This window comes from Hippopotamus amphibius, chromosome 2 (genome assembly GCF_030028045.1).
Source record: "Hippopotamus amphibius kiboko isolate mHipAmp2 chromosome 2, mHipAmp2.hap2, whole genome shotgun sequence".
NCBI classification, from domain to species: Eukaryota; Metazoa; Chordata; class Mammalia; order Artiodactyla; family Hippopotamidae; genus Hippopotamus; species Hippopotamus amphibius.
Window position 1 is genome coordinate 89839200 of NC_080187.1, and position 13733 is coordinate 89852932.

Consider the following 13733-nt stretch of genomic DNA (forward strand, 5'->3'; position numbering starts at 1 on the left):
TTTCTTGTAATTATCTAAACTTTAAACTTTTGCTAAGTTTGCACAGATAATTATGTGCAATGAAAAAAATAAAACTTTACTATAAAATTATATCTCATTTAGGTGACTGTCAGTGAGATATGGAGTGTGCTTAAAGAAAATCAGAAAGCATTACCAGCTAGCCCCGACCTGCATGTCTATTCAAACCAAAGACTTCATTCTTTTGTGCTCTTCCTAGGGTTCTCTGTGAAATCTGCTGACACCACACTAGTATATAATGCCAACAACTTATCGATGACTTACTGTGCTAGTTCACTCGTGCTTTATTCCGCTAGCCTTGCCCTTCAGTCCAATATATAATAACAAGTCTACATGTTAGAGAAACCTACTTTCAGGCACCACTCCAGGAATGAAGGAAATCAATGTGGAAAGGCATTCATTCCTTCTAAATAGTTTTCATATTAAAGTTTGAATTTATAAAGCAAATACAAGCACAATTTTAATTAGCTGTTTGATACATTTCACTGGCTTTCAAAATAATCATCAGTCTATTCACAGTCTGTCTGGAGGATAGATTCACATTCATGGTGTTAGAATCAGCTTTCAACTTAAGGCAGTAATAAGGGCATGTCTTGAGTGGGCAGTATGGCCCCTACATTTTAGGAGGAATTTACATACTGTGCAGCTTTCAAGAGCAGGGACTCTGTAGCCAGACTATCTGCATTTGAATTCTGCCTCTGCTAGATTGCTTGCTGTTTGTCCTTGGAAAAGTTTATGTTCCTTAGTTTCTCCAGAGCAAAACTGACAGTAATAATACCTACCTCATAGACTTACTCTAAGGAGTAAATGAATTGAGACCTGTCAAGTGTCTGTTATATAGAAACTGCTCAATAAATGTTAGCTGGATTTGTTCTTATTCCTGATAGATAGTTGAGCAAAGTGATGCTTAGAAAATTTCAAAGAATTCAAAAAATTCAGATTCTAGGGGCAAAGCTAGATTTGAACATGTTGATGTAGATTCAAAGCATGAGTTACTTTAACTGTATTATATCCTAACTTCTTCAAAAATGAAGATGAACCATTCCTGAAAATAGAATTTGTTAATAAGAAACTGTTTAATGTTTTACGTTTTGCACGCACAGGAAATAATGTATTTCTCTGATTGGGGGTGTTCAGCTACTCCTCCACATTCCCGTTGAGTAAAAATGTGATGGTCAGTCCAAGTTGTCAGTATTGAAGGAGTAATCCCTGCTCTATAATTCTCTAGCTGAATTCTCTAACACCTGATTACAGCGTCATATTATTTCTACATAAAGATTGTGGCTTAAAAAATTTGTCTTGTTTGTTTACATGTTTATTTATGTGTGTATTTGTCAATTTTATTTTAGGTTGATGCTTCTACTCAGAAAAGTGAAGAAAGTGAGACATTTGATGTAGAACTCACTAAAAATGTGCAAGGATTAGGAATTACCATTGCTGGTTACATTGGAGATAAAAAATTAGGTAGTTTTTAAACGTTAATTTTCTATTTCTTTTATCTTGGCAATTGCCTCTAATATCTTTGTCTTATGAAATATTGAATCAGCATAATGTATTTTCAGATTGTCAGATAAACTGATGGAAATTTTCCTTAGGAATAATTTAGTGTAGGCGACGCTGATATTTTATTTCAGACAGACAGAATCATTGTTTTTTTCTGTAGCCTAAGTTTCTACTAGTGGTTTTCTTTGTGTGGTTGGTTGATTTATAGCTATGCAGAATTAGGACTTTGTATTTGGAGAATGCAGGATGGGTATTCTTTGAGTGTGTTTTGTAAATAGTAAAGCAAAACAAAACAGAACAAAAACAAACCTATTTCTAATCCTAGAACCTTCAGGAATCTTTGTAAAGAGCATTACAAAGAGCAGTGCTGTTGAACATGATGGAAGAATCCAAATTGGAGACCAAATTATCGCAGTAAGTACACATTTAATAACAGCTATTTTTCATGGTTGAGAGTTGCATTCTCCTAGTTTATACAGTTTTGATAACTACAGATAGCTCTATACTAATTTAAGCTTGCTTTGGTGATTTGAGCTGTCATCACAATTACTCATTATTTTGTGGAAGTCAGAGCATTGAATAAAAGCTTTATTGATGTCATATGGAAAGGTGGAACACTTTCTTGAGTAACTGCTTCATATATCTGATTTCTGGTTTTAATGAGTTTGGTAGATTAATAACCATACTTATATTTTAGCTGCAGACACTCCAAAGCTAAAGACGAGACATTATAACTTTTAGTATACTTGAATCTGAATTCGGGTTGTGTGCATTTTTTTACATCAGCAGAATGACACTATTTTTGTTGGCATCGTGACCAGGGCTCCTTTTAGCTGTAAAAGTATAAAGAATAAAAGAAGTAGAGCCAGACCCGCTTGATTAGATCAAGCTCATCTTCGTTACCCTAGTAACATTAGTAAGTTCTGACCATACAGCAGTTCAAGGCAGTATAAAAAGAACCCAACTGTCAGTTCAGTGTTCAGTGGAAACTGGACTGCCCTAACTACTTCTCAGAACATGAATCCCAGAGACCCTGCATCAAGGGCTTTCTGGTTAAATAAGTTTAGAAAAAATTGCCTGTGATATGGTTTCTTAGGGATTCACAGTGCACACTGAAAAATCAAAAACTGAGAAGTTTTCCAATAAAGATACTTGTTTAACTCTTTTACTTCAGAAGTTCCTAAACTTTTGTAGTTGTGGATTCTTTCTTCCCTCAAACATGTGTTAATATTCTTTGGAGTACATTTTGGGGAATGCTGATTAACTTAATATGCATTTTTTAATGCATAATGAAGTCTCTGTTTTCCTCTTGGGATCTTAATAATAGTAAGAAAGTTGAATGTTAGGATAGAAGTGTCCTTGTTCACTGCAGCATTATTCACAAGAGCTAAGATGAGTAAGTGACCCAGAGGTCCATCTGCAGATGAATGGATAAACAAAATGTGGTATATACATGCAATAGAATATTATTTAGTCTTATAAAGAAGGAAGCTCTGTCACATCCTACCACATGGGTAAACCTTGAAAACATTATGCTAAGTGAAATAAGCCAGGCACAAAAAAGACAACTACTGTGTGTTTCCACTCATTATGCAGTATCTGAAATTGTCATAGAAGCAGAAAATAGAACCCTTGTTGTAAGGGGCTGGATAGAGGGGGAGGGGGAAGTGGGGAGAAGTTGTTTAATGGGTATAGTTTCAGTTTTGCAAGAGGAAAATGTTCTGGTGATGACAACATGAATGTATTTAACATGACTGAACACTTAAAAATGGGTAAAATGGTAAATTTTGTTTTGTGTTTTCTTTCACGTTTAACCAAAAGATAGAGGTGTCTTCTATCAGTCTCTGCCCTTTGCTTCTGCATTACAACTCCATGACTTTTCTTGACCTTGTTCTATAAAACTCCTAACTATACCTGTTCACCTCTTGAGATCTGCTCTAAAGACCAAGTTGTGCGTGCCACTTAAGCTGGTCATATCCTGGAAAAGAGCTTTCCTGTTGTATCTATTTTAACATACAATGAAAATTAACTACTTTACTTTTTTTTTATTTTAGAGGAAAAAGAGGGAGAGAGAGTGAATTTATATATACTCTAAATCCATATCTGGTAAAGAATTAAAAATGAAATACACAGCTAATGTACTACCCCCCCCAGGCTATATATTTTTTAAATTTATTTATTATTTTTTTAGGGGGTACACCAAGTTCAATCATCTGTTTTTATGCACATATCCCTGTATTCCCACCCTCCCCATCCCAGTCCTCTAAGGCATCATCCATCCCCGAGTTGAACTCCCTTTGTTATACAGCAACTTCCCACTGGCTATCTATTTTACAGTTGGTAGTATATATATGTCTGTGCTACTCTCTCACTTCGTCTCAACTTCCCCTTCACCCCCCACCCCCCCAGACCTCAAGTTCTCCAGTCCGTTCTCTGTATCTGCGTCCTTGTTCTTGTCTTGTCACTGAGTTCATCAGTACCATTTTTAGATTCTGTGTATATGAGTTAGCATACAATATTTGTCTTTCTCTTTCTGACTTACTTCACTCTGTATGACAGACTCTAGGTCTATCCACCTCATTACATATAGCTCCATCTCATTCCTTTTTATAGTTGAGTAATATTCCATTGTATATATGTGCCACATCTTCTTTATCCATTCATTTGTTAATGGGCATTTAGGTTGCTTCCATGTCCTGGCTATTGTAAAGAGTGCTGCAATAAACATTATGGTACATGTTTCTTTTGGGATTATGGTTTTCTCTGGGTATATGCCCAGTAGTGGGATTACTGAATCATATGGTGGTTCTATTTGTAGTTGTTTAAGGAACCTCCAAATTGTTTTCCATAGTTGCTGTACCAACTTACATTCCCACCAACAGTGCAGGAGAGTTCCCTTTTCTCCACACCCTCTCCAACATTTGTTGTTTCCAGATTTTGTGATGATGGCCATTCTGACTGGTGTGAGGTGATACCTCATTGTGGCTTTGACTTGCATTTCTCTGATAATTAGTGATGTTGAACATCTTTTCATGTGTTTGCTGGCCACCTGTATGTCTTCTTTGGAGAAATGTCTATTTAGATCTTCCGCCCATTTGTGGATTGGGTTATTAGCTTTTTTGGTATTAAGCTGCATGAGCTGCTTGTATATTTTGGAGGTTAATCCTTTGTCCGTTGTTTCGTAGGCAGCTATTTTTTCCCATTCTGTTGTAGCAATACAGTTCTACCTTAAGAAACAAGAATATCAAATAAACAACCTAACCTTACACCTAAAACAATTAGAAAAAGAAGAACAAAGAAACCCCAAAGTGAGCAGAAGGAAAGAAATCATAAAGATCAGAGCAGAAATAAATGAAAAAGAAAGGAAGGAAGCAATAGCAAAAATTAATAAAACTAAAAGCTGGTTCTTTGAGAAGATAAACAAAATTGATAAACCATTAGCCAGACTCATCAAGAAAAAAAGGGAGAAGACACAAATCAACAGAATTAGAAATGAAAAAGGAAAAGTAACAACGGACACCACAGAAATAGAAAAGATCATGAGAGAATACTGCAAGCAACTATATGCCAATAAATTGGATAACCTGGAAGAAATGGATACATTCTTAGAAAAATACAATCTTCCAAGACTGAACCAGGAAGAAATAGAAACTATGAACAGACCAGTCACAAGTACGCAAATAGAGGCAGTGATTAAAAATCTCCCAACAAACAAAAGCCCAGGGCCAGATGGATTCACGGGTGAATTCTATCAAACATTTAGAGAAGAGCTAACACCTGTCCTTCTCAAACTCTTCCAAAATATTGCAGAAAGCGGAACACTCCCAAACTCATTCTACGAGGCCACCATCACCCTGATACCAAAACCAGGCAAAGATGTCACAAAAAAAGAAAATTACAGACCAATATCACTGATGAATACAGATGCAAAAATCCTCAACAAAATACTAGCTAACAGAATCCAACAGCACATTAAAAAAATCATACACCATGATCTAGTGGGGTTTATCCCTGGAATGCAGGCTATATATTTTAATCTAATAGAAAGCTTTCCAAAAAATCAGTAGTCTTGAGATACAACTCACAGAACATACAATTTGCCCATTTAAAGTGTATGTTTCAGAAACTTTTAGTATCTTTACAATTGTACATTCATGATCACAGTCAACTTTAGAACCTATTCATTACCTTTAAAAGAAATCCCATCACATTAGCAGTTACTCCCTAATTCCTCCATTCTCCCAGCCCTACACAATCACCAGTCTACTTCCTGTCTCAATCGATTTGTCTGTTCTGGACATTTCATGTAAATAGAGTCATTCAAGAGGTGGTCCTTTGTGATTTGTATCTTTTGCTTAGCATATTGTTTTCAAGGTTCATCCATCTTGTAGCATGTATCAATTCTTAATTTCTTTTCGTAGGTGAATAGTATTCTATTGAATAGACAGATCACGTTTTATTTGTCCATTCGTTACTTGATGGGCATTTGAGTTATTTCCACTTTTTGGCTATTATGGACAATGCCACTATGAACATTCATGTACAAACTTTTGTGTGGATGTATGTTTTCATTTCTCCTGGGTGTATACTTAGGAGTGGAAATGCTGGATCATGTAACTCCATGTTTAACCATTTAGCAAGTAGCAAGATTCCTTAACCTGCAAAATTGGGATAAAGACACTTCCCTTGTATAATTTTTAGGAAAACCAAATGAGTTATTTATTTAAAATACATAGTGTACTTGGCACGTAAATACGGTTTAATTAATTAAGCAGCTATTTATTGAGAGTGTGAAATGATTTCACATTTAAGTCTCACAACAGCTTCCTTTGTCATTATTTTCATTCTTATATAAGTAGAACCCCAAATACAATTTTGCTTAGGCAAGATCAGTGCTAAAGGAAATTGTTGACTCAAAAGTGGAAGCACCCTTCTTGTGAAGTATTTTCTTGCTTTCAATAAAATCAGTCTGCTCTCATCAATGTTATGATTTTAAATTTTTAGCAAAATTCTCTTACTTCAGAGTTGGAAGCACCTCAACTTTTAAGGAACATCATGCAGTACTTTTGATTATGCATTAATTTTGTGCAAAATTCTCACGTATACTAATTGCACCTGTTAATTGCGGTATCTGCACTGCGCAGTATGAGGATGTTGGATCTCTTCTTGAGATAGCACATAGGCAATTTACTGCCATTGCGCCTAATTCCACAACACTTTTGTCTCTGGTACAGTTGGGTCTGAAGCCACCTCTTAACTCTCTTCCTGTGTTAATGAGGCATCAGAGCTGGCCTAGGCCCTGATTTATAGGCCTTGTCTCATATGTATGATGGGTGTAATTATGTTGATCAGCAACTGCTCCCAAAAGGCTGGGGGTTTTCATGTTTATTAATCACTTCTTCACTTTTTTAATAATAATACCATTTTCTGACTATCTTTCCAGTACAAAGTTCCATGCATTGTAATTTTGAAAAAAACTTTCCAGTACAAAGTTCCATGCACTGTTATTCTCATTTTACACATGAAGATACTGAGAAATTTGAACTGAAGTCTAGGTTTAAAAGTCCATAATTGTTCCATTACAGTAATTTCTTCTGCACTAGTACCTACCATCTCTGACATTTGAGTAAGGAATATATTTTTAAGTTTAGGTCATCAAGTTTTGAAAAAAAAAGGAAAAATGTGTTTTTTTTCCTTTACATGATGAACTTTATTGCTACTAAGTGGATAAAATCATATACATTTGGTTTTTCTTAATGAAACTATATTTAAAAATTAAGCCATAAAAATCTATTGCAGATGAAAACTTGCAGCCTAAGTTCTGTGCATTTTAAGAATTTTTATGGCACCTCAAAGTTGAGAATTTTGTGAGATTTTTCTCTTCTTTACTACCCTGAGAGTAAATAAAATGTTTATTTCTTTTGGAGTAACTTTTGTTTTTGAAGTCTAAAGAATATAAAATTTGAACATGCCTTTAAGAAACCCTTTTCATAGAAAACACTTTTTTTTAAATTGTAGTATAATAGGTTTACACTGGTGTGCCAGTTTCTGCTGTACAACAAAGCAAATCAGTTGTATTTATACATATATCCCCACATCCCCTCCCTCTTGAGCCTCCCCCTCACCCTCCCTATTCCACCCCTCTGGGTCTTCACCCATCATTGAGTTGATCTCCCTGTGTTATGCAGTTGCTTCCCACTAGCTATCTGTTTTACATTTGGTAGTGTCTAAATGTCAATGCTACTCTCTCACGTTGTCCCAGCTTCTCCTTTCCCACGTCCCTCTGTCCTCAAGTCTGTTCTCTACATCTGCGTCTTTATTCTTCCTCTGCCACTGAGTTCATCAGTACCACTTTTTAGATTCCATATTTGTGAGTTAGCATACGATATTTGTTTTTCTCTTTCTGATTTCACTCTGTATGACAGACTCTAGGTCCATCCACCTCACTACAGATAACTCAGTTCCATTTCTTTATATGGCGGAGTGATATTCCATTGTGTAAATGTGCCACATCTTCTTTATCCATTCATCTGTTTGTGGACATTTAGGTTGCTTCCATGTCCTGGCTATTGTAAATAGTGCTGTGATGAACATTGTGGTACATGTGTCTGTTTGAATCATGGTTTTCTCTGGGATGGTTTTGTCTGGGTATATGCCCAGGAGTGGGATTGCTGGGTCATATGGGTAGCTCTATTATTAGTTTTTTGAGGAAACTCTATACTGTTTTCCATAGTGGCTGTATCACTTTACAGTCCCACCAGCAGTTCAGGAGGGTTCCCTTTTCTCCACACCCTCTCCAGCATTTATTGTTCCTAGATCTTTTGATGATGGCCAATCTAACTGGTGTGAGGTGATACCTCGTTGTGGTTTTGAATTGCATTTCTCTAATAATTAGTGATGTCGAGCATCTTTTCATGTGTTTGTTGCCTGTCTGTATGCCTTCTTTGGAGAAATGTCTGTTTAGGTCTTCCGCCCGTTTTTGGATGCGGTTGTTTGTTTTTTTGATATTGAGCTGCATGAGCAGCTTATGTGTTTTGGAGATTAATCTTTTGTCAGTTGCTTCACTGGCAAATATTTTCTCCCACTCCGAGGGTTGTCTTTTCGTCATATTTATGGTTTCCTTTTCTGTGCAAAAACTTTTAAATTTCATTTGGTCCCATTTGTTTATTTTTGTTTTTATTTCCTTTACTCTGAGAGGTGGGTCAAGAAAGATCTTGCTGTCATTTATGTCATAGAGTGTTCTGCCTGTATTTTCCTCTAAGTTTTATAGTGTCAGGCCTTACGTTTAGGTCTTTGATCCATTTTGAGTTTATTTTTGTGTATGGCGTTAGGGAATGTTCTAAATTCAGTCTTTTACAAGTGGCTGTCCAGTTTTCCCGGCACCATTTATTGAAGATGCTGTCTTTTCTCCATTGTATACTGTTGCCTCCTTTGTCAAAGATAAGGTGCTCATATGTACTTGGGTTTATCTCTGGGCTTTCTATCCTGTTCCATTGATCTATATTTCTGTTTTTGTACCAGTACCATACTGTCTTAATTACTGTGGCTTTGTAGTATAATCTGAAGTCAGGGAGGCTGACCCCTCCAGCTCTGTTTTTCCTTCTCAAGATTGCTTGGGCTATTTGGGGTCTTTTGTGTTTCCATAAAATGGTATAATTTTTTGTTCTAGTTCTGTGAAAAATGCCACTGGGGGTGGCATTGAATCTGTAGATTGTTTTGGGTAGTTTAGTCATTTTCACAATGTTGATTCTTCCATTCCAAGAACATGGTATTTCTGTCCATCTGTTTGTGTCATCTTTGATTTCTTTCATCAGTGTCTTATAATTTTCTGCGTACAGGTCTTTTGCCTCCTTTATGCCTAGGTATTTTATTCTTTTTGTTGCAGTGGTAAATGGGAGTGTTTCCTTAGTTTCTCTTTCTGATATTTCATTGTTGGTGTATAGAAATGCAAGAGATTTCTGCACATTAATTTTGTATCCTGCAACTTTACCAAATTCTGTCATTAACTCTAGTAGTTTTCTGGTAGCATCTTTAGGGTTTCCTATATATAGTATCATGTCATCTGCAAACAGTGACATTTTTACTCCTTTTCCAATTTGAATTCCTTTTATTTCTTTTTCTTCTCTCATTGCCGTGGCTAAAACTTCCAAAACTATGCTGAATAATAGTAGTGAGTGAGAGTGATAGTTTGATTTAAAATTTCAGAAAATTTCCATGTATCTATATTTAAAAGGATCATATTAATTTATACCTTTTTATTGTTTATTTAGAAATATACCTGGGAGGTATAGTCATATCAGCACATACAGATTTACTATAATATACTTAGGCAACCCTTATTCATGGAAAATTATGTTGTTTATAAATGTTTATCATTATAAACAACTGTGTCACACACCAGTTTGTATGTCTTTTACGGACCAAAACTTGAAACATTTGACATTGCTGTAATAGTATTATTTAGATTTGAATTTTACTTATTTTATTACTCAGCACTGGATCTTATATGCCACTATTTTCTCACTTTGAATTTTATATTTGAGTAATCTCTCAGTCAGCTAGAGTGTTTTCTGAGTAAACTTTACAGGAAAAGAATGTGTTGGTAGACTTTCTAAACCTTTTCTGTCTGATAACCTCTTCTGTTGCCTTTGCACACTTGGACGATTTGGCTGGGGATAACATAGACTTTGCATGAGGAAGACTTAGGGGGATAATCGTAAACAACCTTTGAAATTTTGTCATCAACTGTCCCTTTTAATTTTTTATATGGAAGCGTCTTCCCTTTCCCCTGGAAGAAATCTTAGGCAAGTCCCATGACTTACGTTATTCTCAGAGAGTAAAATGCCCTGTGGCCAATCAGAATCACCAAATATAACCCCAATTTAGTATTAAAAATTTTCCATCCTTAATAATAATCTAATTTCAAATCACCTCCCCCGCCCCTGGCCTAGCAGAAGTCTGCGAGGAGATGATGGCTTACGTAGGGGTATTGTGCACTCTCCAGTCTGTCTTCCCTACCTAGCTTTTCTTTTCCTCCCTCACATTCTCATCGTGCTTTCTGACTCTTCCCAATATAAAAGGTGAGAGAAGGAAGAGAGGATGTGACAGTTAAGACACTTCGCCCTTGACTGACACTGTTGTAAGATGGCTTTGTACTGAGTGAAGCTGGCAGACGTTTAAAACCAGCTGTCATTTAGGGTTCGTTCTTGGGTTCCTGGGAGATCCTAGTGGAGATATTTGAACTTTCCATGACAGATGATGGATTTTTCATCTGTCGGACTCTTCTTCCCTTTGGCCCTGGTTTCTCAGCATTCTGCTCCAGAGATTCTCTCTTTGGGGTACCTACTCTTGGGTAGGTTTAAAGATGGCCCCAGCCTGGCTTTCTTGTGTGTGTGTGGGGGGGGGGGGTCCCCTTCTGGTCTACACCCCGACAGTCAGGCTGTTGAGCAGTTCTCAACATTATAGCAATTTTCTCTGGCTTCATTTTCAAAGCAATTCAACAGCCTCTCCCTTAACCTCCTGATGGAGCTTCCCTACAAAATGTGACACAGCTCTTCTGACTTGTGGTCAAAGGCTAAACATCTGAGTGGGTAGAGTGGGAGCTTACAGCCCTCTTCTCTCTCAAAAAACAAAAGAAACTGCCTGTTAAATTTTTCCTAATCTCTAACAGCCCAGCCCATTTATGTCCTAAGTATGTACATATTATAATTGTTGACCACTTAAATTTCTGCATGGTGGCCCCCTCACAGCACACTTTAATGTAGAATATAAATAATCATAGCATAATTTCCATTTTCACATATGTTACACTGAATATAAAATCTGGGGTTTGTAATTTCTTTCACAAATTATCTGGATAACCTGCTCACTCTGTTGCCTAGATACTGGTAGATTTTTTCCTTTTGATTTTTGAAATCTAAGAATTTAACCAAGATATGTCTGGTGTTAGTTTTTATTTTTCCTAGTTTTTCATATTCCTCTGATTTATAGAGGCATATGTCTTTATCTCCTAATCATTTGTTTGATTATTCTTTCCTCAATTATTCTCTTCTCTTTGTATTTCTTTTCACAATTATATTGATTTTCTAAATCAGTCATATTATGTCTTCAGTCTTATTTCCCTCATCATTTTCATCTGTTAATTCTTGTGCTCTGAAATATGGGAAAATTGTGCATACCTGTCTTCCTTTCCCTGACACTGTTTTTGCAGTATTTAAAAATCCTGTTGACTGCCTTCATTGGAACAGTTTTCTTTTTCTTTTTTGGTAGATACTTCTTTCTTCTTTGTATCTATAATCCCTACTTCCATCAACACAATGAATTATGAATCCCTTTAAAGGGAAGTTTCAGAAAATACCTTTTTTCCTGTCCACTGAAGTGACAATCTCATTGGAAGATGTTTGTATTGATGCTTCAGGGAATGCGCCTTCTTTTCACTGTGGTATTTTATTCCTGTGAGCTCTAGTTATTCTCAGAGATCTCAGTGAGAACTCTCCTTGCACAGAAGGAAGTTGACATGGAGTTTTGTACAAATAATTCAGGAATTGACAAAGCAAGAAGGAAGGGGAAAGTTTAAATTTAGTCGTTTTCACTTGTAGATTAATAGAATGGAGAGGAAACCAGGAAATCACAGTGGGGAATGCTGCCTCTCTATACTGAGAGGTTGTTGTGTGTGTGTGTGTGTGGAACGCTGCCTCTCTATACTGAGAGGTTGTTGTGTGTGTGTGTGTGTGTGTGTGTGTGTGTGTGTGTGTGTGTGTGTGTGTGTGTGTGTGTGTGTGTGGTGTAGCCAGGAGTTAGTCGGGGCTGTGTGTATACGCATGTGTGCGCCTAGTGTGACTGCATTGCACGTGTGGAGTTCTGTGCTGCCCTGTGCTCCCAGCTTGGCGTGACCTCTAGAATTTTGTGTAGGGTTTGGAATCACTGGTTCGGGGGCCACATGTACCATCTGACTGCCTCCTTTTACTGAAAGACTGGTGTTGGATTTTACTGAAGTTTCATCTTACAGATGAGAGAAACGGTTCCCTCGAATGTAGAGATCCAGCTGGCCTGTGTTCAGTCTGGTCATATTCAGACCATTCCTCGTAGAAATTCTTCCAAGTTACTGGTATAGGGACTTGTTTTCTTCCTCGATTTCAGTTTTGTTACAGTGTTTCCTCTGTTATTATATTTTTACTAGCTTTTCCCAAAAGGGAATCAACAAGGTGGAGGTGGGAGGAAAGAGAGAGTTAGACACTTATGTTCTAGTTGCCATTTAGTTCAGAAGTATTATACAAAACTTAAGTAACTTGCAAAGTACAGGATCGATCATTTAAATCAGAGGTCTCTAGATTTTTGATTGAATATCCATTGGTAAAAAAATCTCTGTCTGTCTATCAGTCAACTACCCCTTTCTCATTCCCGTTTTCTCTTCTCTATATGTTCATATATGATATATGATTCATATGATATACATTGTTTTATATATAATATATTATTTTATATACATAGTTAATGTATGAACTGTATATGTATGTATATAAAACAGATTTAAAATATGTTTGAGAGTTTTATTATATTTTTCCAGAAACTTCTGCAGTAGGGGTACTTCATCTTGGCGATCACTGATGTAGGTCTTTATTGTAGTTCTCATTCATTTAGTAAATATTTGAGTGCCTAAGGTGGTCAGCACTGCACTTAGAAAAGCATGACACTTACATAGCCATTTTATAGCCATTTTACATTCAAAAGGAATATCAATTTTCAACGTTAAATTTATTGTTCCACTTTTCCAAACTGGTTTTAAATTTTATGTATTTTTAAAAATAAGGTGTTATAATCTGCATTTACTTATTCAAAAATATAATTTGCTTTGCAAATATATCTTTGACATATGAGCCAGTTTCTCATTTGTGAATATCTACTGTGTGAACAGTACTGTTGGTGGGTTTTTTTTGTTTGTTTGCTTGTTTGCTTTGTGGCCGCATGGCCTGTAGGGTCTTAATTCCCCAACCAGGGATTGAACCCTGGCCGTTAGCAGTGAGACCGTGAAGTCCTAACCACTGGACACCCAGGGAATTCCCAGCACTGTGTTTTGATGACACACACAGCCTGTCCTCTTGGAGGATGCGGTCATAAACCAAATAATGACAGAAGACGTAAAATTAAATTTCTGAGAAGTGCTGTGAAGGAGAAATGGTAAAGGGGACTTCGACTATAGTCAGGGGCATCAA

The 13733-nt window shown here is 36.5% G+C and overlaps 1 protein-coding gene across 5 annotated transcripts in view; it reads left to right on the top strand.

The window, feature by feature from the left end:
- Positions 1-13733, top strand: part of MPDZ (multiple PDZ domain crumbs cell polarity complex component) — a 154515-nt gene that overhangs the window by 54933 nt on the left and 85849 nt on the right. For all 5 annotated transcript variants that reach the window (XM_057721662.1, XM_057721664.1, XM_057721661.1 and 2 more), the window contains exons 9-10: positions 1368-1482; positions 1847-1935. In XM_057721662.1, coding sequence (XP_057577645.1) covers positions 1368-1482; positions 1847-1935 — 204 coding nt within the window. The remainder of the gene's footprint in view (positions 1-1367; positions 1483-1846; positions 1936-13733) is intronic.